Source organism: Penicillium macrosclerotiorum (genome assembly GCF_028827735.1).
Source record: "Penicillium macrosclerotiorum strain IBT 26536 chromosome Unknown utg000009l_segment0_segment0, whole genome shotgun sequence".
NCBI lineage: Eukaryota > Fungi > Ascomycota > Eurotiomycetes > Eurotiales > Aspergillaceae > Penicillium > Penicillium macrosclerotiorum.
Genome location: NW_026643088.1, coordinates 300,553 through 328,530, shown reverse-complemented (window position 1 = coordinate 328,530; position 27,978 = coordinate 300,553). Strand labels below are relative to the sequence as shown.

The 27,978-nt window shown below is 48.5% G+C and overlaps 12 protein-coding genes across 12 annotated transcripts; 7 read left to right on the top strand and 5 right to left on the bottom strand.

Moving 5' to 3' along the window:
• Positions 1-366: 366 nt before the first annotated feature.
• N7462_009294 (TCP11 family protein) lies at positions 367-2,372 on the top strand (the record flags this gene model as incomplete). Its single annotated transcript, XM_057081008.1, has 2 exons — positions 367-1,290; positions 1,353-2,372. The coding sequence occupies 2 exons, from the start codon at positions 367-369 to the stop codon at positions 2,370-2,372; spliced, it is 1,944 nt and encodes a 647-aa protein (XP_056929845.1).
• An 818-nt stretch (positions 2,373-3,190) lies between these two features.
• Positions 3,191-4,126, top strand: N7462_009293 (uncharacterized protein; the record flags this gene model as incomplete). Its single annotated transcript, XM_057081007.1, has 1 exon — positions 3,191-4,126. One exon carries the CDS (start codon positions 3,191-3,193, stop codon positions 4,124-4,126), a length of 936 nt encoding a protein of 311 aa, XP_056929844.1.
• A 1,170-nt stretch (positions 4,127-5,296) lies between these two features.
• On the bottom strand, positions 5,297-6,406 carry N7462_009292 (uncharacterized protein; the record flags this gene model as incomplete). The annotated part of the gene is made up of 3 exons (XM_057081006.1): positions 5,297-5,647; positions 5,717-5,893; positions 5,960-6,406. The coding sequence occupies 3 exons, from the start codon at positions 6,404-6,406 to the stop codon at positions 5,297-5,299; spliced, it is 975 nt and encodes a 324-aa protein (XP_056929843.1).
• Positions 6,407-9,823: 3,417 nt separating this feature from the next.
• N7462_009291 (elongation of very long chain fatty acids protein) lies at positions 9,824-10,878 on the bottom strand (the record flags this gene model as incomplete). The annotated part of the gene is made up of 2 exons (XM_057081005.1): positions 9,824-10,515; positions 10,584-10,878. The coding sequence occupies 2 exons, from the start codon at positions 10,876-10,878 to the stop codon at positions 9,824-9,826; spliced, it is 987 nt and encodes a 328-aa protein (XP_056929842.1).
• A 992-nt stretch (positions 10,879-11,870) lies between these two features.
• Positions 11,871-13,227, top strand: N7462_009290 (acyl-CoA desaturase; the record flags this gene model as incomplete). Its single annotated transcript, XM_057081004.1, has 2 exons — positions 11,871-12,132; positions 12,227-13,227. The coding sequence occupies 2 exons, from the start codon at positions 11,871-11,873 to the stop codon at positions 13,225-13,227; spliced, it is 1,263 nt and encodes a 420-aa protein (XP_056929841.1).
• A 232-nt stretch (positions 13,228-13,459) lies between these two features.
• On the bottom strand, positions 13,460-14,785 carry N7462_009289 (uncharacterized protein; the record flags this gene model as incomplete). Its single annotated transcript, XM_057081003.1, has 4 exons — positions 13,460-14,221; positions 14,283-14,443; positions 14,502-14,603; positions 14,698-14,785. 4 exons carry the CDS (start codon positions 14,783-14,785, stop codon positions 13,460-13,462), a joined length of 1,113 nt encoding a protein of 370 aa, XP_056929840.1.
• A 910-nt stretch (positions 14,786-15,695) lies between these two features.
• Positions 15,696-17,856, top strand: N7462_009288 (uncharacterized protein; the record flags this gene model as incomplete). The annotated part of the gene is made up of 8 exons (XM_057081002.1): positions 15,696-15,995; positions 16,046-16,147; positions 16,471-16,558; positions 16,630-16,723; positions 16,781-16,848; positions 16,926-17,154; positions 17,219-17,458; positions 17,526-17,856. The coding sequence occupies 8 exons, from the start codon at positions 15,696-15,698 to the stop codon at positions 17,854-17,856; spliced, it is 1,452 nt and encodes a 483-aa protein (XP_056929839.1).
• A 393-nt stretch (positions 17,857-18,249) lies between these two features.
• On the top strand, positions 18,250-20,004 carry N7462_009287 (tetratricopeptide repeat protein; the record flags this gene model as incomplete). Its single annotated transcript, XM_057081001.1, has 1 exon — positions 18,250-20,004. The coding sequence occupies one exon, from the start codon at positions 18,250-18,252 to the stop codon at positions 20,002-20,004; it is 1,755 nt and encodes a 584-aa protein (XP_056929838.1).
• A 312-nt stretch (positions 20,005-20,316) lies between these two features.
• Positions 20,317-21,171, bottom strand: N7462_009286 (transcriptional regulator family TF; the record flags this gene model as incomplete). The annotated part of the gene is made up of 1 exon (XM_057081000.1): positions 20,317-21,171. One exon carries the CDS (start codon positions 21,169-21,171, stop codon positions 20,317-20,319), a length of 855 nt encoding a protein of 284 aa, XP_056929837.1.
• Positions 21,172-22,155: 984 nt separating this feature from the next.
• On the top strand, positions 22,156-23,733 carry N7462_009285 (uncharacterized protein; the record flags this gene model as incomplete). Its single annotated transcript, XM_057080999.1, has 1 exon — positions 22,156-23,733. The coding sequence occupies one exon, from the start codon at positions 22,156-22,158 to the stop codon at positions 23,731-23,733; it is 1,578 nt and encodes a 525-aa protein (XP_056929836.1).
• A 611-nt stretch (positions 23,734-24,344) lies between these two features.
• N7462_009284 (short-chain dehydrogenases/reductase) lies at positions 24,345-25,351 on the top strand (the record flags this gene model as incomplete). Its single annotated transcript, XM_057080998.1, has 2 exons — positions 24,345-24,699; positions 24,780-25,351. The coding sequence occupies 2 exons, from the start codon at positions 24,345-24,347 to the stop codon at positions 25,349-25,351; spliced, it is 927 nt and encodes a 308-aa protein (XP_056929835.1).
• A 769-nt stretch (positions 25,352-26,120) lies between these two features.
• On the bottom strand, positions 26,121-26,534 carry N7462_009283 (EthD domain-containing protein; the record flags this gene model as incomplete). The annotated part of the gene is made up of 1 exon (XM_057080997.1): positions 26,121-26,534. The coding sequence occupies one exon, from the start codon at positions 26,532-26,534 to the stop codon at positions 26,121-26,123; it is 414 nt and encodes a 137-aa protein (XP_056929834.1).
• Positions 26,535-27,978: the final 1,444 nt, after the last annotated feature.

Here is a 27,978-nt window from a genome sequence, read left to right as displayed (position 1 = left end):
TCTCGCCCGCCGGGATTGGCCGCCTGCCTGAGGCAAACAGGGGGTGTCTGTGAGAGCGAGAAAAAAAATAAGAAAATTGTAAGTCAACGGGTCTGATTATAGGGGCTTGGCCGGAAGCGAATTATTCCCATTTGGATCATTCCCTTCCCTTTCCCCAACCAAGTGCCCTTACCGGTACGCAGGTGGACAGGGGGCTGTTGGTGTAGGGCTACACCGTTGCCACCGCCAGTCCTCTCGTCTTCTCTTTCCCCTAGACACAGAATACAGACCAAGGGTTGGAGTCTTATCTAACGCTGGGTGCAGAAGCCCCCGATTGTGGGAGCATACCGCCGCTCCATTTGTTTTTTTTTTTTACACTTTTTGGCAATGGATCTCCAGGGTACCAAAGATCCCCGAACACAGGAAGATGGTGCCGACGGCCCGTTAGACGCCTATGGGGCCAATAGTGGACGTGCCAAAGATTATCACAAAAGTGAGAGCCGTGATTCTCACAAACATGACAACTCATCTACGGTACATCCTCCTCGTCGCCGACAGTCAGCCTTTACATACCCTCCCGGCGCTCGTCAGCCCGTCACCACGCCGACCTCCACCGCTGCGCCTCGGCCTCGAGACCCCTCCCCGTCTCCTGAAGCTATCACGATTCCCCAGGACCTGGGTCTAGGCTCTCGTGATCAACGGTTGTTGTGCAAGGCCCGACGCCATCCGCCGGTGACGAAGCGGACCCTGAGCGAACTCGATCTGCCCTGCATCATGAGCAACATCAATTTGCGCATGGATGCCAACTTCGACCGCGATCTACATTTCAAGCCCGATCTGGATGGCGAAAAGGAAAAGCGCAAGCGGAAGGAGGCAGCTGATTATTGGGACTCGATGGCGACGGAGATTGCCATTTATGCTTTCTATGCGGCGCATCCTGACAATGCTGGTGGAAAGGAAGCCAATGACCGGGAAAGTAGCTCTAAGCGGACGTTTGAGCCGCGGCTGCCGGCTATGTTTGAGACTTTACAAGAAGTAATCAAGACTCTGGTCCCCGAGCGAGATCATCCAAGCGTCATTCAAAATCTAGAAGTTCCTCTGTTGATGCAGCAGATTCGCAAAGGGGTGCTTGATATGGTTGCGCTGGCGACGTGGATGGCCACTCTTCTGAAGACACACTGCGCGCCGATGCGGGATGAGTGGGCAGACCGTATGGTTCAACAGATTACTGAGGGCTCTCAATCGCAGGATCCAAAGGAGATCGTGAATGGACTTCAAACATTGTTCGCCATCTTAGAAGCAATGAAGCTGGTAAGAGAGATAATCATCAATCTCACACATCTGTTAATTATAGCTCGACTGACGAAGCATAGGATGTTGCTAACCACCAAATACGCACCTTTCGTGTACTTCTCATCGAAGACACTGTTCCTTTTCTAACGGAATACTTCGATGGCAAAATCAATCGCGGCAATTTCCAGGTGGAACCCGCACGGCTCTGGTATCTCGCAGCCCGGGATCGTGCTCAAAAAGAAGATGCAGACAAGAGTTCAAATTCTACACAGCCAGACGACGCATTGAAGCCACTCGAAGCCCTCTTCCGCGGTATTGCGGACCAACTGCTTCAGTTCCACCCACCAGATGACTTCCCGGAAACGTTCCTCTTTGATTCAGATCGGCTCTGGCAGCTTCGCTCGACTATTCAGAACCTAATCAACCTCGAAATCGCCTGGTACATCTTTGAATCCTACGTCCACACCCAGAAGCGTTATCTCTCGGCCCGTGACGAGACATACGCCACCTTCCGGACCCGGATCTGGTCTCTCATGGAGGACGAGTTGAGTTCCGATGGTCGAGCTACCAGCGACGATGACGACCCTGACCTTCGTGGCGGCGTACGCTGGCTTCGAAATATGCGCTGCATATCACTGGAAATTGCCCGCTTTGCCTGTGCCGCATGCTGCCTGGATGTTGTCGTTGCGGACGAGGTGATTTCCCCGATCGAGGCCGCTCTGGAGTGGCACCTTTCGAACGAGTCCGATCTCTTTCGGTATTTTCAGAATGCCATGCGCGAGAAGGTCCTAGCTGCGACGCTCGAGTCGGCAGGGAAATATCTCTCCCTCTCTCCTCTGGCCATTTGCGAGTCCCAGCGAACTGCTCCGCCGCCCTCCACCGGCCCAGCCTCCGGCGGCCCGGCCCCGTCTGCTTCAACCACTAATGCATCGCCACCCTCCACACTATCTCCCTCCCCCACCAGTGCGATATTGATCGCATTGGTATGCGGCTTGCCCATATGGGTGTGTTACACTGGCGCGTATGGGCGCCGCTGTTGTATCTCAAAGATGAGATCGTCACCTCGAATTCCGACCCGCCGGCGTTCGTATAAGATTTAACTGTCTACACTCCTTGGGTTGATCAGCTACTGTTTCCTTTTTGGCTTTGTTTTTTTTTTTCTTTTTCAATCTTTTGATCTGCTCTTCAGCGCTTTGCATCCTTGTTTGGCTTGGCGTTATCTTTGGACACTAGGAGTACGGCGTTGCTCATGACGGTGTTCCAATGGACGGGAACTACGGTAAATGGGAGGTTCTTTCTGGTTTTGAGTGTTTGATTGATTTTTTCTTTTGCGTGCTGGGAAATAACTCATCCATTGGGAAATAGATGGCGTTTTTGCTTTTGCTTGTCTCGATTACCTATTGACATCGTTGCTCCTGTGTCTTGCTTCTTCGGCCCCGCAAAGTGTACAATGGCCTAAGCCAAGTATCAGATTCGCTTCAATCAGGTCGTATGTCCCAAAGGCCATCAAAATCAGATCTATAATGTGATATCATATGTCTTTTTTTAATTCACCTCCGCTTTTCTGATCTTCCACGTCCACCGCATCGAGACAACCCAAACAAGAACCGATCACCGAACGCGTCCATCTCCGCCTGTCCTTGCCCCGATCGGCCCGATCAGCAGCCCAAACCCCCAACTTCCGGCGTGCCCTTCCCCCCAAAGCCCCTAACTGCTACCAAGCTCCCTCGCGAGCTTGTCAAGGACCCCCCCCCCCAACACCAGACAAGGGGGAACAACCGCATCAATTACGTCATCTACCCGCCTTCCGCAAAGAGCAAAACCACAACATCCCAACTTACAGCCAAGTCCTTCCTCCCCCTGGTCTAGACACGCCACACGCGCGAGGAACTCAACACTTCCAACGCATACCCATACAATGCGCCTCTCCGCGCCGCTCTCCACGCCCACATCCTGGCTCGCTCCCCTCAAGGCCGCCCAACTGCAACACATCGCCCGCGCCACCGGCATCCCCTCGTCCGGCCCCAAAGCCGCGCTCGCCCAGCGCATCGCCGCCGACCTCACCACCGCAACGCCCGACCCGCGTCCATGGAGCATCCTCAGCATCGATATGGGCATCCGGAATTTGGCGTTCGCGCATCTGCGCGTCGACCGGGCGGGTGGCTCTGCGCGCGCGACGCTCGCGGCGTGGCGGCGGCAACCGGTGTCCAAGATCGCGGGTCTGGATCTGGAGGGCGCGGACGGGTTTGTGCCACAGGCGTACGCGGCGGCGGCGTATGAGCTAGTCACGGCGCTGCTGGCGGCGTATCGGCCGACCCATGTGCTGATTGAGCGGCAGCGCTTCCGGTCGAATGGGGGCAGTGCGGTGCAGGAGTGGACGCTGCGGGTAGGGGTATTAGAGGGGATGGTGTATGCGGTGTTGCATGCGCTGCGGCGGGAGCGTGGCGGGGAGGTTGCTGGGCCGCTGGTTTATGGGGTCGAGCCGCGGCGGGTGGTTGGATATTGGGAGGAGTTAGGGGCATCGCGGAAAGCGGAGGAGGGGGAAGGCAGGAAGAAGAGGGTGTCGGTGCGAGAGGTGAAGAAGGCCAAGATTGATCTTGTAGGAAGTTGGTTGGAGAGCGAGGTCATGGGGGTGTCGGAGGGAACGGGGAAGATTGCGTTAACGGAGGATGCGGCAGTGCAGGAGTTGGCGGGTGCGTATGTGCGAAAGTGGCGGGGGCAGCGGGGCGGAGATCTGGGCAAGTTGGATGATCTGGCGGATTGTTTGTTGCAGGGGCTCACTTGGCTGGAGTGGCAGGTTATGCGGGAGAGACTGGCATCTGAGGGAGTGCGGGCACTCGAATCGATGCCATGATATGCCCTGGGTGGGCGTCATACAGCAACTATTGAAGTGTGACTGGGTTGTATGAGTAATTACATTTACTATCCTGTATAACAGCTAATGAATAGATTGATCATGAACATCTTGAATATCGGAATTCTTTTCTGAACACGACTGTCTTGCAGCTACAGTAAAGGCTCAGATAGAGAACGAGGATCACTGATCGGCAGTGATCGACAGCTCCACAGGATCAACCGTACAGTAGTCTAAGCTACCGCGCCTTACATACTACACAAGTACGAGGGAAGGCAACACCATACGACCCCACGCCCTCTGCCTAGTTTGTATCAACACAAAACCCGAACTCAAGGGCTCTAATATATGTACCTCTAAGTATACCGTGATACGCAAAAGACATGACTGCTCATATCGAAAAAGGGCAAAATCCGCCCAGCTTTCTGCCATTGAGATAAAATAGAAGAACACGAATTTTGTACACAGAACAGATGCACAGGCCGCTCGCTAGGTTCTCAAGAGAATAAGAACCCCGCAGGCTGACACTGAGCAGTAAAAAAAGGGCTAAGAGAATAGAGAAGAAGAAAGAAAAGACAACACAAGAAAACCCGCGATGGACCCTTTCGCCACAGTAAGAAATCCGTATCACAAAGCCGCGGCGGAGGGTACGAGAGATTGATCCGAAATGAAAGCCAGCAAGAGATGGTAGAAAGAAATCATTCCCATTATGAGGAGAAAGACAAATAAAGAGGTAAAAAACGGTTGCAAGGTGCCCATCTCATTGAAAAGAAGCCATGAGAGAGACAATTCCCAATTGAGCCAACTAGGAACCGAGTGCCCTCAAAAGACTTCTGATCAGAAACAGAACAACTGCAAAAAGAAGGGTAGATAAATTGACAAATACTGCGGCAATGTATCAGAAAACAGATCCGCCAGACAGAGACCCTGGCGCAAGGAAAAGTTCGATCTGTTCCAGTTCCTCCATGCCAAGCAGTTGGATGTCGGAAAATACGTACAGTGCCAGCGCGCCTTTGCATGAAAAAAAAGGCAGTAGGGTCAAAAAAGGTGTTGGCAATCGAAGAAGGGGAAAACAATCGGAACGCTCTCAAGTCATCGCCAGGCTCGCATTACAGCACCTTGCAGCATCGCGAGCCATCTCTATGGGGGAATTCAAGTGGAGTAATGCGCTTAGATGAAGCGGCGACGGAAGTTGGTCGGGAACGGACGGGAGCTCGGGATTCCAGAGGGGGTAGGATAACCGCTAGGGTGAGCGCTAGGGGTGCCAGAAGGGACCGGGATGGAGCTGGTCGCGAAGCCCGAGGAGGCGATGGGGCTGGACGACAAGAAGGGGCTGGTGCCGTTGCCGAAGGGGGGACGGCCGGGGCTCAAAGTAGCGCTAGGGGTCGGGATAACCTCAATGGTGGTGGTGCTCTCGCCACCCTGGCTGTGGTGATGGTGATGACCGTTGCCCTCACCTTCACCCTGGCCGCCCTGCTGGTGGTTGTTGCCGCTAGGGGTCTCGGTGGCAGTGGCACCGTTCTAGGAATTGGAGTCAGTTTGATCATGTCTAGGATTTCATGGTGGGAAGATATGTTATAATCAACATACGGCGGTTACGGTCTGGGTCTCAGTGACAGTCACAGTAACAGGGCGGCAGGAACCTGCGCCACCAGCGCTCTCAGTGGGGACCTCGACCAGGGTGACGGTCTCAGTGGCAGTGGAGTGCAAGGTGGTTGTCTGCTCCGAACCGCCCTGGTTGTGGCCATTGGCATCGGGAGTTTCAGTCTAGATGTTGAATGTTAGATTCAATTCAAATGGTGCAATATTAATTGGAGAAGAGCCATCACATACAGCATAGACAGTGTTATAGTCCGTAGCGGTGCGGTGAATGGTAGTAGTGACGACACTGGTGGAAGTACCAGATCCCAGAGTGTAAGTCAGGGTCAGGTCACCCGTGGCACTGCTGCCCGGAGTGTAAGAAGCACCGGCACCAGGCACTCCAGTTCCCAGAGGAATGGACACGGAGGAGCTGGGAATGGGGCCACTGCTAGAGGGGACAAGACTGGAGGAGGGAACACCGGAAGAAGGGAGACCAGAGGGAGCAACTCCCGAAGAAGCCGAACCAGATGGAGCTGGAGGGGTCGGCAAGATAGTACGAGTGATTGTAGGCAAGGGAGAGGGAGAGCCACTGGGCTGACCGCTGTGGACGAAGTGAACGCGGTGAGCATGGTGCTCGGCCTCACCAACGGCCGCCAGCGAGGCGACGAGGGCCAGAGTAAACTTGTTGACGAAGTGCATGATGAGCTATCGGAGATGCTTTCCAGGTCCTTGGAAGTTCTTGAGAGAAAATGCGTATGGGAGGAAGTAGATTCTCAAACGACAGTCAATGTCTCAACGAAGGTGAGGGTGGAAGGAAGTCGGAAGGTAAACAAGGTCAACGAATGTGAGGTTGCGAAGTCGATTCGCAAGACGAAAGGAATGACAGGAAGGAAGGTGTCTCGCAGAGAACCGAAGAGAAAGTAAAGGCAAAGATGGAGGTTGAAGAAGAAAAAGGAAGAGAGCAAGATTCCAAGCCAGGCAGACACGCCATGTTAATTAAAGCCGCCCACCACGCTAGCGTTAATCAAATCATCGCATATAATCAAGATAATAGGGATAATAAAATATTAATTTTTTTTTTAAAAATCATCATAATCAAAGATCAATTAACTACGCCAGTCTAGGCGTAATCCAGTAATATGGATCTGTTGGAGTCGGCCATTCATTAGGCTAATCTCTCCAAGTACAAGGGGGACGTGCAGACACCCAATTCAGAAAAAAAAAGTCCCGCTATGTTGAGCTCTGATTGTAAGTGAAGACCTCGTTCTGGTTTTACCGGGACAAAGTGGAGCTTGCATCCTCGATATCAAGCTGCCATGGCTGGTTCCATCGCAGAATCCGAACGTTGCTCTCAATGGCGTTGTTCTGCCACACTGACCGCCCCCCGACCTTCGGTACGCGACCGCCACTGAGTGGATCGACTCCACCTCTTCTCAGGCACCGTCGCCTCACTGGCTACACCTTCGCTGCCCGGGATCCACCGTCCCGCCAATCAGCCGCTGGAAGATGCCAGATGCCCGCTTATGCTCCGTGTGGACTGGGCCTTTAATCTCACGAAGTGGCTGCGGCACCCGAATTAGTGGCTCGCGAGCATGGCTCCATCCTATCCATCACTATCGTGGCGCTCGACGGCGGTTTGCCCCCCTATCATCGATAACCGTCGCTGCCCAGAGCAGCCCAGTTGCTGGACTTATGATTGAAAGGATCAAAGCAGTCGGTTTGTTTGCGCCAGGCTGGGCACAACAGGCTGGGGGCCGCGAGACAGTCTGGACACGGGTGATGTAACACTGCAGAGTCAAACGGATGTGCTACAGATTGTTTTGGTCCGACCAGACATTCGATTCCGCGAGTCTCAAGCGAAGGTACACGGGTGACAATGAGCGACCAGACGGGTCGGTCTTTTCCAGACGTCCCAGTTGCCCAGATGCCAGAAAAAATCGATCCTTGCCTGTTCGGGTGTCAAGGTCCCTTAAAGTCGGTCCATCGGGCTCCCGGGGGGCATGGAGAATGTAGTCTTCGACTATTCGATCGCAGAGCCCGTGGCAGCCACCGTTTCAGAACTGTTTAAGTCGGGCCTCTCCTGTTCCTTCTAGGGATTTCAAGCTCAACAGGGGAGAGTCCAGCCCTCGGGCTAGTCCGTTCCCCATTCGTGGGAAACACAGCATACGGTAATATTCACCACCCGGTAATAATCTACCTTGATGCACAGCCAAGCTACAGTTTCATATTAACTACCCCGCGCCACCGGGCCATCAACTCATCCTCCCTTCCAGGGTCCGCATCCCACGATAGATTGACCGGGCGCGAGCAAAACTGATATAATGATTGTCATCGCACTGCCCGATCGAGTGGTGCTTCTCGGGACCTGTAATGGTTCACAAAGTCCAGACTCAACACGGGCCGGGGGTAGATGAAGGTTCCAAAAGATGCGATCGCAAATGCCGCCTAGCCCGTGCTCGGTCCCGAGAATGACGGCAGTGGACAGGGTGTATCGTTCTCAATTCGTTCATTACGGGATACTCATCATCTGCTCTGTGATTCTGGACTCGCTGGACCCTCGGGCCCGTGGTGCTTGGGACGGGTCGCAAGTGGCCAGACTGAGTAGGGTCGCCCCCCCCCCCCCCCCCCGGAGCGCCAGGATTCCCGCTCAATTGTGCTGTTCCACTCAGTGGAGAGGGACATATTTGACTTTGAGCCTGCCTTTCCACTCCAACAACGGGAGACTCCTATCAGCAGTAATATACCTCGTACTTCGTACTCCCCTACACTTACTTCCCAGCCGCTTCGTCGGATCCATCAAATCGAGAGAACCACAACACTTGAAATGTGATAGACTTGACAGAGATGCTTCTATGGAACCCATTTCGTCATAGTACAGATTCTCTTTTCCCTGATTTTCCCTCTGGGGCACGACCTAGCCGATCCTACGGAGAAGCTTCACCAACCTGAAACACCAGGGTTTTCATGTTTTCATCATCTCTTTCCGAGGGCAAGTCCCAGTTCCGCTCGCACAAACATGATCAAACTCACCCTAAGACCACACTAGCTAGGCCAAAAAGATGTCACCTCTCAGAGTACCGCGGGGATCAAACATTCTCCTGGTGCCCATTTTTGGGCAGTTCGTGCGCGTTCGGGAATGTCTAAGAACGACCGCGGCTGCCGACTATAGTCTGCGCGGGGGTCAGTCTGAGACAACGGGAAATTGAACTTTGGATTGAATCCATCGCCTCAGGACCTCCTTGACTCTAATTATTGGTACAAAAATTCGCTTTGCAGAGATGATAGATTAGCTCATTACTCGATCGCCCAAACGGATTAAGACTTTGGCACAAGAACATCATCAATCCTTGTTATGATGTACAAGGGGTTATCTATGATGCGATCTTCCGTCAGCGGATTCCGCAACGGTATGGATATGATCGCCTTCAATTATGAAAATTATCGCATTAAGTATAGTACGTTGAAAGACGGAGTTTGTTACCTCTCAAGAGAGAGTTCCGGATTCTGTGCTATTAAGTCCTCGCAGGACATTGCTCACTCAATAGCAATATTGAATTGTTTATCTCCTGCTGTGATAAACCGTGCCACTTTTTCAAATTGATCCCGAGAGAGAATCGACCTCTTCGCGAAAACCTTAACTCTAGAAGAGAGGTCGGTCTGAAATTCCGTTCAATGTAATTTGCTGATTTGTTCATGGTCACATTCCCCTGTCCCCTACACCTATGTATACAAAATTACCGTTTTTCAATCATCCCAATGGTCCTGCGTCTTATGAAGAGCACTGTAGCTTTATATTACAAAGAGTGTGAGGCAATTAACAACTATGTAATGTCCATATCGCTGAGACCAGTATTGTGGTATCCTCAAATGCTAATCGTTATTCCTGCCAATCTTGCTTTGACTGGAGAGGTCATATTTAAATTACTGTTCTACATCACAATGAAAAATAAATTGAACCAAATAATCGAGACTTTCTTTTCCTTTCTTTTTATCTTCTAGAATAGTTAGGATCAAACAGTCGCAGTTGTAATCAAAGCTATCACATATTAGGAGAGGCCTAGTATCAGAGAGAATAAGCCAGCGTCCTACTCTGGGAGATGCCACCGGGAAATGCCATTACGCCATTTTCCTAGTATAGGAGTGGACGTAAAACTTGATAAATAGATAAGTCAAAGGCAAGAGATAGAGGCTCGCAAGTATCACTGGGAACCCCTCGCCACGATTCTCCAAACATGAAAATGTAACCATGTCATTTAGACCCTCTCGAATATGATCACGTCTTTTGACTGAGTCCGAGACTAGAGGCGAGGTGGAATTGAAGGCTTTACGAACAACATGAAGTGGAGCTTCATACCTCACAAAGGTGTAGAGGTATGCGATACCTAGACCTACCACAAACTGTCCAATTTGAATTTTTGTCAGAGTGCGCTTAAATTTGCTGGGCACAGAAATTCCAAGTGCGCGCAGAGTGAAATATGTGTACTGGAAAGATAATGATTCATGTATTAGCATATATAATCGGATTTCTTCTAGAAGAAAAGAGTCAAGGAGCGGATAATGCCGCCTCACCATCAGAGTATGCACTGCCGCATTCAAAATAGCTCCAATAAAACCCATTGGAGATTCATATCTCATGCCGATCCACCCTGCAATCATAACCCCAGCGTGATGAAATGTTTGCAACGTTGAACTTTTCCTTCCACTGGTGAGGATGATCAAAGTGTCCATTACTTCATAAAATTTGCTCATATAGAAGAGCCAACTCATATAAGTCCCTCCTGCTTCAGAAATGCTTAAGTTGTTTAAAACTGCATATGGATTGAGAAGTCAGTTGATCAATCAAATTTATATAGGAATTAATAAGTCATGTACTTACTCTTATAGTCCTTCGAGTTTGCTTTACAAAGAAATTCCACGGCTCGGGCGGGATAACTGACGTCTAAATCTGTCGCTATCGAAGGCCAAAGAACAAATGGGACGTAGAGCATTCCACAAAGAGACCACGCGGAGAAAAGTGCAAGTAAAGCATTATGAATGGTCACCAAAGGTTTAAAAATCGGACTTTTACTCAGAGCCCATGGTTGATACCCCCTGCCAGCATTAAATTGATTCAATAGTAGAACCATTGTGACATAGACTGCTGCAAAAGTGAAAACGAATTCTGGACTCATTGATAGATAAAATAGATTAGGATCAATCTCGACTGGATTAAAAATGCTCCCCCGGGCGTATTCAAAAGCCAAAAAGGATGACGAATGTTTGGCATGGCAGACGGCAGGAAGATTTCCAGGGGAGGACAACTGAGCTTAACCGATTTCATCCCTCTGAAAATTTCCATGATTGCCAAAAGCGAGTCAGATTTTTTTCGATGATAGGAGAACTTCTTACTTCGTGTTAATAGAACTTTATATACTATATCATAGTGAAGTGGATAGCCCCTCACTCTCGACGAGGCCATTTGGGAGTGGGGAAAGATGTATACTACCATGAGAGATTATAGCGGCTTTACCGAGTTCAAGGTATTTGTGTAACTACCAGGCATTCTCATTACCGACTATCTGGATTGAAATTGAGAAATCATGTATAAATTGATATTTTCCTGTAATGACATGTCTTCCAAAGACTTATAAAATTTGCCTTGTTGGCCAACCAGATTTTATCTTCTGTTACACAAAGCCCTCAACAGAAGATCTGCGATAGTTAGCCACACTATTGGCAATTTTCTTTTTGGGCAAACTTCAACTATCATATCTAGTGTTACTCACAGATTTCAAAATGAATCCAGGAAGACCTGTGAGGCCATTGAACAAAATTTATGCGCCCTGGTCTATCTTGACTGTAGAGTGTAGACTCTTGTTTATATAACGCAGAAAGTCTTGGCCTCGGCATGTCCAGCCAGGTTTGTTCCTGGGGATGTAAGCTGATAATTGCTTCTTCCTGCATGGGACATTCAGGGTTACACGACTTCAACACAACTGAGGTTAGTTAATATCAAGATTTGAAAGCTTTGACTAGTGTTAGTCGCTGGAAATTCAATGTAGGTGGGCCTACAAAGTAAAAGGGGATGAATATATGTGATCGCTTGTCTCCTGTCTGGCTTCTCATATGCTCGACTCAAGTAGCGACGAATGATACGCTCTTTGCGGAGCCAATTTTCTCCAACATGCAGAAAATTAGCAAGGAGTTGTCAAAAACACCGCTTTTCAGACAGCGATCTAAATTCTCCATGAAACCTGACTCGCTGGTCGCTACAACTAAAAGCACCTATAACCCCAGTTTATCTTCGGTGAACTTGCGAAACTCCTTCGCTATTATTGCAATTCCGTTAGGGGCCATTATTAGCCTTCCGTGGGTGCATCTTCACTCTAAAACGCTTTTGTTCGGGGTGTTCTATGCATATATACGATCATTTGCTATCGTGTCGGGTAGGTTCAAGTTGTTTGAATAATTTTTCATTTACCCCGTGCCTAGTGGAGACAGCTCATACAAGGACTTCCAATGACCAATAATTTATAACAGGTTATCATCGCCTTTGGGCGCATAGAACCTACAATGCTAGCACTACCTTAAAAATAATCTTTGCGATACTTGGAGCTGGGGCGGGGCAAGATCACATCAAAAAATGGGCTCGCGACCACCGTGCCCACCATCGCTATGTTGATACCAATCAGGACCCCTATAATATCAAACAAGGATTTTTCTACGCACACATGGGCTGGATCATTTTTGAGGACAGAAAAGCTAGGACAACTGGTCCTGTGGATATTAGCGATCTCAATTCCGATCGAATAGTCCAATGGCAGAAAAAGTATTTCGTGCCCTTGTTCCTCATTATGGGTTACCTCGTTCCTTCCGTCATCTGTGGCATATCTCACGGTGACTTCCTTGGAGGTTTCATTTACGCAGGCTGCCTAGGCACCGCAATACAGCAGCAGCTCACATTTTGCGTGAATTCCGTGGCCCACTGGTTAGGCGATCAACCTTATACAGCCACAAAATCTGCAAGGCAAAGCCCATGGGCTGTCACAATCTTTCTCATGGGAGAGGGATACCATAACTATCACCATGAATTTCCGGGAGACTATCGGACTGGTATTCGATGGTATGATTTCGACCCAGGAAAGTGGTGTATCTCTTTGTTTTATTTCCTTGGCCTTGCTACCAATCTTAAACGATTCCCACAGAATGAAGTTGATAAGACGAGGTTGCAGAGAAAGTGTGAGGAAATAGAGAAAGAAGGTGAGGCAGTGGACTGGGGGGTGCCGTTGGACGAGCTACCAGTTTGGAAATGGGAGGAATATGCTGAACAAACAAGAACTGGGCGCAACTTGATTGTCATCAGAGGAGCCGTGCATGATGTTTCAGCATTTGCAAGTGAGCATCCAGGAGGTCCCGCGATGATTGCAGGGGCTGTTGGGAAGGATGCAACAGAGATGTTCGAAGGTGGAATATATGGCCATTCCAATGCAGCCTCCAATCTACTAGATAGAATGAGGATAGCAGTGATTAAAGACATCTAGATGGAGTCCGCAAGTAGTAGATTAGCTTTATTGCATGGAAATTACTTTCGGTTGAATTCCCAACATTATATCATGCCTACACAAGACTGGTTTCCCCAAATAGACAGTTTCCTCATTATAATATATCAACCTGAACTTTCGGTACAGAAATAACACCCTGGAGTATCATACAATAATAGAATTCGGGCGTAAAATTTGTTGATATGAGAGCTATACTAGTATTTTTGGAGCTCTAGTCATAATATTTAGCTACCACACCACCGATAATAGGCTGGTCTCCAATTTCGCTTCGAGCCGAACCTTTGTCCACCCCCTTGGCGACTCTAGCCTTCACCCACTCTCCTGCAGTAATTCCAATTGCACTATTATCAGTAATTTGATCGTATCCCAGGCGGCGCAACACCTCGCTTGCTACCGGCCGGAGCTCAAGATCATCCTCCGGCCGGACAAAGTACAAAACACCTAGTCGATCAATGTCCCGTTGATCTGGTGGAGGTGCGACAACACGATGTATACTGCTCTTCAAGAATCCATTTGTGAGGAATTGAAGTGAGTCGGCAAGATTCACTGTAATACTACCTGGATATGGCTTTACCCACTTCCAGTCGCCTTCTGGAGTGCGAACCTGCAACGCGGCAACTGGCTGACGGAACAGTAATGTCAAGCTGCCAAAGTCGGTATGTCCTTTGGACCAAATACCCGAAGCCTTTTCATTTTCTTCGTTAGAGCGGCGATGATACTTCATATAGCGTAGGTGGCAGTCACTCTTCTCGTCATAGCGATGCACCTTGAGGAAATAGTCTTCGGGGAGCTCAAGAATTATAGCTAAGAGCGTGAGGAGCTTCCGCACAATTTCATCATGAATGTGCCGTGCAAAGCTCTCGATAATAGGACGATTTTCGTTCACTATTTCGGGCTGAGGGCGTTCGAAAGCGGGGATAAACTTCGGGATGTTGTAGATTTCCGTTTTGTCAAAGACGCCTGGACTAATTTCCTAAAAGAGAAGGTTAGGATTAATTGCTCCCGGATCAATTATGTATAAAGCAGTGACTAACCCGCAGACCCGCAGGCTTATAACCATTGTAGCCGCCTTTCTCTAGTTCGGCACGATACTTGAGCTTCTCCTCTAATGGCAGCTTGAAAATCTGGTTGCCAATTGAGAATTGACGGTCAACATCTTCCTGTGAGAGACCAAAACCGATTATGTAGAAGAATCCTATTGATTGGTTAAATACACCAAGATGAAATATGATAGTCTGATTGAGACCGCGGACCTATGTTCTGAATAGCCTCGAACAGTTGCTTGGCTAGCTTTTCTTTGCCATTTGGCTGGTCAAACTGGGACAGATCTAAGGTCGCAAGGTCTGCCCAATCAACTAATCAAAAATGCCAATCAGCTAAGTTCAATCCACTTTAATTGATAGTTCTGTATTTCGAATAGACGATAAGTGGAGAATCCAGAACACGTACGTTCAAAGGAGGTCTCTGGTACCTGATCATACGTCGGGATTTCAGATGCTGTAGGCACAGCAAGTGGATTTCGAGTGATAGCGGTCATCTTGTGATGTTAAGATAGCCCATACAAAGAGGACTGTAGCTCACCGAATTTGATGCGGAAAGGTTTAATTGTGGAGACAAATGGTATGCAGCGGGTTGTGATGCATCTGAGAGATTAAAGGGTTTATCAAAGCCTTGAGCTACCTGTGACTCTGCGGTAGCATCGAGATTGACAAATTATCTCTTTCTGAGTTTCATTCCAATCGGGTTGTTTCTGGCGCTATTCCATACGTTCCACAAGGCCGATATGCCAGGCCGTCGCGTTGTTGGTACGAATCTCAACGGTCCCCCACTTTACGCCACTAGACTCGAGATCCCCTCATGATATCCTCCGCTGGCGTGATCAAAAGCGGATAACCAGTGCTCTGAGAACAAACTTGCCGGCCGGCATGACAGCCGAGCCCCGCCAAAGAGATTCAAAATTGAGATGCTATTGATGCCCACTAGACATAGCATTCAGGAGCCTCTTAGAGAACATTCCATTGAGCGGTCAACTTACATAAACATCATCTAAATTGAAGCCTCACCCACTCAAAATGAGGGGATTTACGCCTCATACAAAGGGCTTTGCATCGTTCAAGTATTTATCCTAAGTCCACTGTTTGTTTAGCTTTTAGCCAGGCACCTTGTTAGACGTACGTTTAATCCATTTTGATATACTCTTTATGAATCTCCTGGATACTAGCTAGACCGATCATACTATTCGCAATACTTGTGGACCATGATACAATGCATATTATGCTGCGCATTCGACCCTGACCTTATCCTGTGCAATCCTTCGGAGGTTTTCCGGGCAGTCCAATGTTGATTAAACTTGCATATCTAGGTTGATTGTGACAATTGCTTGCGTTCAATAAAGCCTCCTTCTAGTATTTTTTGTCAAGGGTTAGATTGACAGAATATCCACAAGTATGGCAAACAACAACATTCAAAACGACCTTTTCAAAGATAATGGAAGAACTACCGCCATTGATGTTAATTCGACTGGTGAGAGCAATGCCGACCGAGAACTTCATTTTGCCAAACGAGGGGAAGCTCTCAGTGAGGCATCGTCGATTCAGGAAAGTATCGAGGGATACAATCCTGAGTTGATGAGTGGTAGAACCTTGCTTACTACTGAAGAGGAGAAAAGATTACTTCGAAAGATTGACTGGCGATTGATGACACTTTGTTCTCTCATTTTCATGTTCAAGAACTTGGACAGCAACAATGTGCGTTCATTTACAACTTCTTTGAAAAATAGCATACTCACAATTTCCAGGCCTCTAATGCTCGGATTATGAACAAGGGAACAGATCAAAATATTATGGCACAGCTTGGAATCACATCCAACGAGTATAGTCTTATCACAGTCTGTTACTATGTGAGACCTTATATTCTTGACGTAGTATCGAGGCGTGTCGCTGATTATGAAATGACTAGATACCGTACATTGTGTTAGAAGCACCATCGAATCTACTGCTCAAGAGAATGTCTCCATCAAAATGGCAATCGAGAATTATGATCAGCTGGGGAATCGTTCTCATGTGTAACGCTGCTGTGAAGAATAAGGGGGGGGTTGTTCACTACACGGTTCTTGCTAGGTCTTGTACGTCTATAGGCGGATGAGGTCTAGGTCCTTCCAAGAAAAATCAACTGGAGGTGGCCTTGATGTTCAGTACTATGGGTACTAATATATCTCTCTAGGCGGAAGCTGGGCAGTTTCCTGGCGTCATTCTCCAGATGACTTACTGGTATCGGCCAGACGAGATGTCTTTACGCCTTCTCTATTTCTGTAAGCTGCAATCGACCCTACCTAGAAAACTGCTATGTTCCTGATTTCTAACCCATAATAATCATAACCAGATATCTGCGGAAATGTCTCTGGTATTTTTGGGGGTCTTCTCGCATACGCATTTGATACTGTGTCCGGCGCAGGTGGCCTTTCCGGATGGCAATGGTATTATATTTCTCAGACACTGTCGTCTTGAATCCCTGTGTATTAACCTTCTTCCAGGTTGTTTCTAACTGAAGGCATCGCAACTGTTCTGTTTGGTATATTGATCTGGTTTCTGCTTCCTGATTGTAAGGGCGCTTTGCAGCTACAATTTCCACCACATTATGCATTTTCGCAATTGCTGACCTGACAACCCAAAATACAGTTCCTGAGACCGCAAAATGGTTGACAGAGAGAGAGAAGAAATTTATCCAGGCCCGACTACCATCTAATTCTCCTCGTGCAAATGAAGGAAATTTCAAATTCCGTGAAGTTGTGGATTCATTGAAAGATATAAGGCTATGGCTATTTACGTTGATATGGGCCACCTTCACTGTTGGAACCAACGGCGTCACCTTTTATCAATCGACCGTTATTGCCGACCTCGGCTTCACGTAAGTGCCCTACGGCGTGAAGATATGGTACTGATATGATTACCCGCCACTGACTACTTCGCAGGAGCATTGCCCAAGCTCAGCTCCTCAATATCCCGATCACCGTTTGCGGCCTCTTATTCATTGCTGCGACAGGAATCACGGCAGACCGTAGCCGTATTCCCCGACCGCTGTATCCACTTTCTTTCCTGGTTATAATAATGGCTTGCTATGGAGTATTTGTCGCCTATCCCAGCACCGGTGCAGTGTATGCTGTCACTTTGATCGGGAACGCCCTGACGGCAGGATGGTACCCAGTGATGTGGTATGTTGCATCTATTTCAATATTCCCCACTATACTTGTTTCTATGCAGCTAACGACCCAATGATAGGCCATGGCGAGTACAGACAACTTCCAGAGCAACTGGGTCTGCCTTCTCTATCGGCTTCGTCAACAGCTATGGCCAGATCGGTGGAGCTATTGGGCCACAAATCTTCAGAAGCGAATACGCACCACACTATACGCTTCCCTTCTCCGTGGCTATCGGGCTTGTGGGTCTTTGCGCGATCTTGACCCTGGTGACATGGTGGGTGACTCGGGAAACCGAACGGGACACAAGGCGGCTAAAATTAGCCAAGCTAGCAGCAGAAAAGAGAGGGGAAATAATCTTGGAAGACGTTGTAGACAACGATTTGAAGCATAATCAAGGGGATCGGAATTAGGGATGCCGCAGACCCATATGCGGTTTAGCTTTACTCTCAGATCAACCTTGCATCCTATTGTCTTTCTCAAAAATCTACCTCATAATTTTGATAAGACAAAACTTGCTGCAATGAACTACTAGATTGTAGCCATTTTTGAAACAGCTGCTATATCTAAATCAGTCCGAACGTTGCGGTTTCGCGGTTCTGTTGGCGCCAAAAAAGGTCCGAGGGTCGAATCAAAACCCCGCGATCCAATCGCCGCTAAAGAAAACCCTCCGCTCCATATATGCCCCTCTCAGGTATGCTCAATATTCATGTGACTTTGAAGATTTGAAATAACTTCTTTGTATGAGCAACTAGAAGGCTCTGCGCAAAACGCCTGTTTGATACTTGGCTTACATGGCTTGGAAAATGAGCCCTTCTGAATCTCAGATCCCAGCGAGAGCCTCCAGCGACCCTTATTTCAATTTAGGGACGTTTGGGCGCAAGGTTAGTACCAATTGTGAGGAAGCCCAGATATGGTTCAATCGAGGACTGGTTTGGACGTATTGCTTCAATCACGATGAGGCTATCACTTGTTACAGACAGGCAATTGCTCATGACGAGAACTGTGCTATGGCTTATTGGGGCATATCATTCTGTTCCGGTTCAAACTATAACAAGACATGGGCATTATTTGACGAAAAAGATCGTATCAACGCGATTGAGCAGTGTTACATATTTTCCCAAGAAGCGCTGAACCGGGCATCAAATGCCTCCGATTGGGAAAGGGCCCTTATCATAGCTCTTGCAACACGGTACCCGAACGATGATCCAAAGCGAGATCTTCTTGCATGTAGCAAGGCATATGCTGAGTCTATGAGAGAGGTATACACAACCTTTGGTCATCAAGATTTTGATATCATCACGCTATTTGCTGATGCTTTGATGAATTGTGCTCCACGAAAATTATACGACGCCTCGACGGGACTACCAATAGCATCTTCTCCGGTTTTTGAAGTGAAAGCACTGCTCGAACGGGCATTGAAAATGCCGGGAGTCGAAAGACATCCAGGTCCCGCGCATATGTACATCCACTTGATGGAAATGTCAGCAACTCCTGAGGCTTCTCTGCCTGCAGCTGAGATGATCCGCGAAATATTCCCTGATACTGGCCATACATTTCATATGCCTGCACATATTGATGTTCTCGTTGGTGATTACCGACGTGCTGTGGAATATAATTTGAAAGCAACCATTGCCGATGATAAATACTTCCAACAGAATGGCGGGTTGACATTCTACAGCTATTATCGCCTGCACGACTACCATTCCCTTATCTACGCCGCAATGCTGGGTGGCAAATCAAAGGCAGCATTGTCAGCAACAGATCGGATGGAAGCTACTATCACGGAAGAGATCTTGCGGGTCGAGATGCCCGCACTTGCAAACTGGATGGAATTTTTCAAGGCCGTCAGAGTTCATGTGCTGATTCGCTTCGGAATGTGGGAAGAGCTCAAGAAACTCAAACCGCTGGAAGATAAAGAGCTTTACTGTGTGACAAATGTTATGAGACACTATGGGAAGGGAATTGCTTTTGCAGCGACATCGCAGCTGGAAGACGCTGATAGAGAGCGAGAGCTATTCAAAGAAGCAGCTAAACATGTTCCGCCTACACGGCTCGACTTTCCCAACAAAATCACCGATATACTCAAAGTAGCATCTGCAATGCTGGATGGAGAAATTGAGTATAGAAGAGGTAATTACGAGACTGCCTTCCGCCGATTACGGGATGCAATTGTCTTGGAGGATGACTTGCCTTTCGCAGAGCCATGGGGGTGGATGCTTCCTGCGCGGCATGCATATGCAGCGCTCTCTTTGGAGCAGGGAGAAATTGAGCAAGCTGCCCTTGCCTATGCGGAGGATTTGGGGCTCTATCCTACGCCAAAACGTGCCCATCAACATCCAAACAACGTCTGGGCGCTTCATGGCTACCATGAATGTCTTCAAATTTTGGGTCGCCATGCAGAGGCAAATATAATCCAGAAACAATTGTCCCTCGCACTCGTGGAGGCAGATGTTGAAATCACATCTTCATGTTTCTGTCGGCTCGGCAACCTTCCTTCATGCAAAGTACGAGCCAAAATGAACGGATGCCACCACGGGCAGTCCGCGTGTCAAAAGTAACTTTCTGCACGCATCCATTAATTCAACAGTGAATATCCTTAGTATGATGCCCTTTATTCTAAATCTGACAGTAAGCCGTCAAACCGGTTGAGTACTGTATTCAAAGCCACCTTTGGAGCTCTATTTTAACTACTCGTAATGTGAGCCATGGCCTGTATTTATAAAGAAAATGAGCAATGGAGTCAAGTATTCTGATGATTTGATAGTACGCAGGGAGATACAATAATCGTTACGCCTCTCGGGTTGAGTTGGAGCCTGTCAGCCCTTCAACATATGCAAAATTCGTCAAATAGATCGTCATTAGAATGTATATTATACAACTGCATCCGCAATTTGTTTAATCATGCCCTGGACCTCATCGACAATACGAAAACAAGGAACCAGCTTCCGCGCCACAGGATTCTGGGGGCAAAGGTCAAGCGGGTCATGGTCAACGCTGTACTCCTTTTTCCGACAGCGGCCTTCGGGGTCAGGACATGCTTCATGGCCTATCATATGACGATTGCGTTGCCTCTGGGCGAAACGCTTCCCCAGTACCAACAAACGCTCGGCATCAGTTTGGAGCCCATGCACCACAAGGTCACGGAATTTCTCTCCACTGACTTGTAAATTGAGTTCTGAGGAGGGTCCAAGGCCAGTTTCAAGGTAGACGGACTCGGTTTCGTTCCTGATGTCTAGCTCCATGCAGTATTTCTCCAGCCAGCGAAGGTACTTCTGATAGCCTGTTGTGATTTCAAACATGAGTTGCCCAATCAGGAGGACATTCTGCACCGTCACTCGCGGAGGCTTTGACACATCATAGCAGATTGGGCAAACGAGTAATCTTTCTGTAAGAGTGACACCTGCACGAAGAATTTTAATGGTGTCGCGCGATATAGTTGCACGGCTCAGGTTCCGGACCACGTCCGATACTTCCTCGTCACATTTACAGGACTGGGACAATGACACGGGTGAGGCGTATGCGCTTAATGATGTTGAGGGTATCTCAGCCCCATGCATGTCACTCTGCTGTGGTGTTTGCCATAGATCAATAATAGGAAAGGCAGAGAGATCACCATTTCCCGGCATCTCCCAGGGGAGGGAATCCAGTCCGCACACTCCAGATAGTGCATATGGCAAGAAGTCAACTTTATCAGTCTCCATTAGCAGATCCACGGTATCTTGCATGCCAAATGCTGATTGGGGCAGCGTCGGTGAGAATTGCGAAGAACTTGAGGAACCTATTCGCTGCTCTTTGTTCGGCAAGCTGCGATCTTGTTGCTCGAGCCGTACACGTTTTCTCGGCCTCCCAGGGGCGCCTTTGTCCTTGAATTTACAGGTCAATGACAAACCCTGACAACGCGAACAGCCGGTTTTTTCACCCGAGCATCGTAGCTTCCGTGCTCCTGCTATTATTAGCTATCGAATCTCCGAATTGAACGATTCAGCTTACGGCACGCCTCGCAGGACTTGCGTTCCTGCCGAGAGGGAATGGGATTCATATTATATCGTGAGTGTCAACTGGGACATCTAGCAAGCAGGATCCGAACTGAGATCGAAAGGCGATGGTGGTCATCCTGCGCTACAATGGCGTCAACCGAGTCTCGAGCGGGGTCGCTTCCGAGGCGCGGCCGCTTAAACAGCCGCCTCAACCGCAGTGTCCATCTGGACAGAGTACGATATTCGGTATTATGAGGAGGAAAGACGGTGACTCATTGGAAATCAAATCTGTAATAAAGATAATTGCCCCTAAAAAGCCCAAGAATTCCACATAGCCAATGCTCATGATGGGCTTTGAAGTGCATGCCAAAGCCCACCTACCACAGTGAAGGGGCATCATAGTACTTCTTAGAATAGAATTCTCCCATCCCCGACACTGCTGATGTGCTGAAGAGGCTCTTTGGACACGCAGATACATTGGTATATAAACCCAAAATCACGGCACTATAGCAGATCTATCCCCGTGGACAATGCTCGGTCGTCTGCGGGTCAAATTTCCCGCGCAAGTCAAAAACATCCGAGCAACTCGACCAAAAATACCCGAGTGGACGAGCTGTGCAAAATACTATTTTTTTCCAATGTACTTCAAAATCTAGACAGCGATAAAATCGATAAAACTTGATCTGAACTACTCTCTGGAGGTCTGTCTCGGGGGATCTTTAACGCAGCAAAATGGTGAAATCGATAACCGCCCGAGAGTTGCGCCAGCACTGGATGGATCGCCGCGAAATTGCCCTCCTCGATGTCCGCGAAGAGGGTCCCTATGCGGAAGCCCACCCTCTCTTCGCAGTGAGCGTGCCAATATCAGAGATCGAGATCAAATTGCCACCGCTGGTCCCTCGGTTGGCCGTCCCTATTGTCGTCTACGATAATGGGGAGGGGTATGTTGATCGAGCTGCATCGCGGGTCTTAGCCCTTGGGTATCGCGATGTTGCCATCCTGAAAGGTGGACTGTCCGGCTATAGCCTCGTTGGCGAGGTTTATCGCGATGTCAATGTCCCATCTAAGGCATTTGGTGAGCTCGTCGAATCGATCCGTCACACTCCTTCCCTCTCCGCGCGGGAGATCAAAGACATTCTGAAGAGCAAGCAGGACGTGGTGGTATTGGATGCCCGGCGTTTTGAGGAGTACAATACAATGTGTATTCCGGGAGGCCAAAGCTGCCCAGGAGGAGAGCTGTTGTACCGTGTTTTCGAAGCTGCGCCCTCTCCAGAGACCACAGTTGTGGTCAACTGCGCCGGTCGCACACGAAGTATTGTCGGGACACAATCCTTGATCAATTCAAGGATCCCCAATAAAGTGATTGCGCTGCGCAATGGGACTATTGGCTGGACACTGGAAGGTTTGGAACTGGAGACCAACAAGACAACGCGCATTCCGCGGCCCTCAAGGGAGGCATGCCACCGGGCACGGCAATGCGCTGAATCGTGGGCCAAACACGTCGGGGTCCCTTATATCAATGGCGAAAAATTAAGTCGACTGGCCGAAGAGCAGGAAGAGCGCACCCTGTTCCTGCTAGATGTGAGGGACCCGGAGGAATATGCCCTCGAGCACCCCGCGGGATTCACCAATGCTCCGGGAGGCCAACTCGTCCAAGCGACCGACGAGTGGGTTGGCGTTCGAGGCGCCCGCATTGTTCTGTATGACACGGATGGTGTGAGAGCTTCGATGACCGCCAGCTGGCTCTTGCAGCTCGGGTGGGAGGTGTATGTCTTCGAAGATCGATTCCCAGTCCCCGACGGGCTTCCGACACCTCAGGGTCCGTCATGGCATCCTCCACAAACTGGTGCAATCACAGTCGATGAAGTTCAGAGCCTCGCTCATGCAACGATCGTCGATCTTGCGCGCAGTCCCGTCTATCACAAAGGTCATATTCCGGGAGCATGGTTTGCTTCTGTCCCTGAACTTGCTCGAGACTTGAAGGCTGTTGTTGGAGATGGACCAATCATCTTGACCTCCCCAGATGGCAAAGTTGCTGCTATGAATCTGGAATATGTGCGCAGCTCAATCTCACGACAAGTATGGTATTTGGCAGGGGGGACAGCAGCCTGGAAAGATGCTGGCCATCCAGTTGAGACGGAGGCCCGGTGGCTTTCACATCCTATCGACGTGTATAAACGGCCATATGAAGGGACGAGCAATGCCCGCAAAGATATGCAAGGATACCTGGACTGGGAGTATGGGCTTGTTGCGCAGCTAGCGAACGATGGGGTCGCTTGTTTTCATGTTGTTCGAGACCTAAGGATGTAGCTTGGGGCACCTGACGATGCCGCAACTGTGAACAAGGCGAATGTTTTCGTCCGCGCAGTCATGAGTCAGTCGTGCCTTGAAACAGGGGCCAAAGTAGTCCTGGCAATTCATGTCTCCTTGCTGAACATGCGGCCATGATCGACAAGGTCGCCTAATTTGACGAGAAAAGCGATATCAATGCCTTTCGTTCTCAATATTTGGACATTTTCTGGAACTACCAAACTACAACTACCCCAGTGGCGATATCAGCCACCAGCGTACTACCACCGACTCCGAAAGAGTTGCGGAAAGTGGATTTTTTATACACTATTTTGATACACCAGTTGAGCTGAACCAGCTGTGTAAATAGTAATCAGGAAGGCATAACAACGCAGATAGATTTTTATGCTGAAATACAACCCGATCCTTGATTCCTCCCATTGGGGCTCCACAACCCCGCCGGGTTTGATTGCGGAACTCCGCACGCTTATCATGTCAACCAATGGTTAGCGTCATGACCTCTCTCCACCTTCACTGTTGAGCATGATCTTACATCTGGACGCTCTTCTTTCCAAAATTTCTTTTACACGCAAGCATTTCGACCTACGAACAGAAATCACGATAAAATCAAGATGGCGCAGACCTTGACACAAGTCCGTGAATGGAACGCGGCGCTGAAGTCCGCACAGCCGGAAACGGTGGCGCTCTTCGTCGGAGGTACCAGTGGCATTGGAAAATACACTGCCATTAAATTGGCCGGCGCGGTTAAGAAACCCACAATTTACATCATCGGTCGCAGCGAAGTTGCTGGTGCTGAAGTCGTCGACGCGATGAAAAAAGCGAACCCGGATGGTTCTTATGAATTCAAAGCTGTTGATATCTCAAACCTTCGCAACGTAGACGAAGCTTGCGAGGAACTCAAAACTCGTTTTGAATTTCTGGACCTCTTATTCCTCTCTGCTGGAGCTCTTGGTTTTAGCAAGAATGGTAAGAAGAAACGACCTTATAGGCCCGAGAAACGATGTTATATCAACGGAGTATAGGCTGACATCTCTATCAAAACACAGAGACGCCTGCGGGCATTGATGTCAACCATATGCTTCGATACTACTCTCGTATGAGATTCGTCGAGAACCTACTGCCTTCTCTGGAAGCCGCCAAAACCCCCCGTGTGATCAGCATTCTGGCCGCTGGTAAAGAAATCATGATTGAGGAAGACAACTTAGACCTAAGGAAGAAGTTTTCCTTTTCTGCAGCGAACGGCTACCCAGCATCTATGACCTCGCTGGCATTCGAGGTCCTCGCGTCGCAACACCCATCCGTCAGCTTCCTCCACGTGTTCCCAGGTATTGTGGCTACGCCACTCATGAAAAATAGTATGGGATCTGTGGTAGGTACAATCATAGGGTTCCTGGCGAAGCCCATCGCCATGTCGGCCGAGGAGAGTGGGGAATGGCAGACATGGCTATCGACTTCACCTAATTTCGCCCCCAAGAACTCTGGCCAGGGTGTCTATCTCCTCAATCACAATGGCAAGGATGCCACCAACCAATCTCTGATGGCTGAATTCCGAAAGAAGGGATTCCCCGAAATTGTCTGGAAGCATACGCAGGACACCTTCGGTCGAATTCTTGCGTAGAAATTATGTTCCAAACTTTGTGATGAGGAAACTATCTCATAGCAACGGGTGAACTGCAAGATTTTCGAGGTCAAAGAGATCATGTACCAGGGCTAGGATGTTTAACCTGGGATGGCTTATCGATCAGTATTTATTTTCTTTAATGGACCTAATTAATATCACTTTTGCCCAGCAGCTCCTTGATGTGATTTTCATCTACTACTACTCTTCAGGGCCTTTCATCCACCATTTGAGGATCTCAACGACAGACAGATCATCTGTGTCATCCTTGACAATATCTTTATAGGACAGAGCTCTACCTAAAAAGGCTTTCTACACACTCTCTCCCTCAGACGGCATCTGTCTCCGCTTGAGGATGCATTAACGTGGTATGAAGTGGTTTGGTTGTTGATTCGTTGATCCATCTCATACAATCTGCTTGTCAGGCTTGCCTCCGAGCGCCTTGGTTCAATCGGTAGCCGTACCAACTTACAGCCATATGCTAGCACTGCCACAATACCAACTTTACACAGCACTTAAACTTTGCAGATTTGTAACTTGTATATGAACGTCGTTTTAATTTTCACTTCCGATATATTTTCTTCTGCGCTCAGCTATTACAGACATCAACCGCCGTATGGCGAGTCTATATCAAATAAAGCTTGATTGGTGGTGAACAATGAAGAGAGGTACTAATCCACTGTGATGTGAAGCCATAGTACCTTTCTCCATTCATCTTCCAGCAATGCTTGTCAAGCAATCTCGTGGTTCCTCAATCAAGCTTGGCTCATTACTTGGTGGTTTCAATGACATCTCCAAGCATGACAATCCCCAATTTCGACCGGTCCAGAAACTGTTCCTCGTCGGCGGCAATCTGCGCTGCCGCTTCGGGCGCATAGACCTTAGCACCAAATGCTTGGAAATGGGCTTGGTCCGTAAATGTCAGCTCGGCATATGCATCAAAGTCAAAATCTGACTGCTGGCCGACAACAATAGAGGCAGGGGTAATAGCATTGCGAGAGGTAGCCCCTTCAGGGGCAGTTTCGACAGTCTTGCGAGAAAGATAGCTGCGCTTGTGTGAGAGTGGGAAATCATCCTCAGAGATGCGCTTGACCAAGTCAATGTGTGCCTCATAGTGGCGTTTGAAATCCTCCGGAGATATTCCCGGTTTGCGGTAAGCATAGATGAAGGCCTTTAGAGACATCTTGAAGTATTCAAGTAACGAGATATCTTTCAAGGTTTCGGAGCTGACAGATTCACGACTATCCGGATACAACCGATTTCAAAGAAATCCCAATGCTGAATAGTTTTTTAAGCTGCGATTTGATTTAGTGTTTGTTGTATGCACGAACAAGATAAATATGATTCCCAGACGCTTCAGCCCCCATTTCGTCTGCTGTGGTTTCAAAGCAAGTGGGGGCCAATTGTGTGGGGGCCGGGGGCTGAATTAGCAGTACAGTAACTAACTAACCGGCTCCTCACACCCAGCTCGTTTAGTCATCTGTGTATTGTACGGAAACTGATAGTGTGGGTGGCAAAGGCGATGCCTCTAGCCTGTTGGCACTGGCTGGGAATATTTGAGCAAACTCGGTCCAGAGATAGCAAAGTATAGCCAGAAGGTGAGTTGAATGTACGTGCGGAAAAGATATGCCTGATCTTTCTCCTTTCTAGTCCTCATAATTCTTTGACTTCGAATGGCTCCCACGTATGCTTATGGAGGCTATATACATGGCTTTACTGTAATTTCAACTAGTCTACTTCCTGGTTAGCTTCCTGACAGCTTAAAATGCCGGTATCCCCCCTGATATCCAGCTTTTGAGATGATAGTCCCTGAACATCTCTCAAATTTTACCAACCCAAGTCTGAGTAGTCTAAATGCCTCTCTGGAACTTTGATCTTAGTATCTTTTTTCAAAAATACATACTGAAGGGTGTGTAACCAACTCTACCCGTGAACATCGAGCATTAAAAATCCAGTACTAATTCCCATCTCACACTAGATGAGAAGAAGCTCAAAACTAAAAGCCACCCCGCCTCTAATCCGAAACGAAAAGGCCGGCCGTATCTTTCTCCATCGACCATCGACCCTCAGCCCCAAAGTCCATTTTTCACTTCACTCTCGCCTGAAATCCGAATCATTATCTATGAACTTCTCTTTGGGAATCGTTCCCTGCACTACGAATGTGACTGGTCAGAAGAGAATATGAAATGGATTACTTACTCATATATGTGCTTTACAGCCTGTGAAAGATTGGATTGGGATCTCTGTGCAGGGCATGGCTTGAATGCCCCGAACTCTGCAATATTCTGGGGAATGTGGCTTGATATTGGGATCTTGTTTTCATGCTGGAAAGGGTGAGTTATACGTTCTTATTGAGATCTCCTATGCACCGTCACCATGCTCGCAATTCAAGTCCCTTTGGAATGCAAATTCTATATTTTTCAAGTGACAACAATGACGATAAAGACAGATATATAGAAGGCCTATCTACGCTTTACGCTACCAACGAATTCCGCTTTTCCAAACAACTGGATCTCTGTAGCACTTTGCCCGCCCAGATCCCCTCCTCTAGCCTTTCAATGATCCGGCGTCTGACTTTGTGGTGGCCTATGGGGTCCGACATCCAGCCACACGTATCTAAAAAGAAT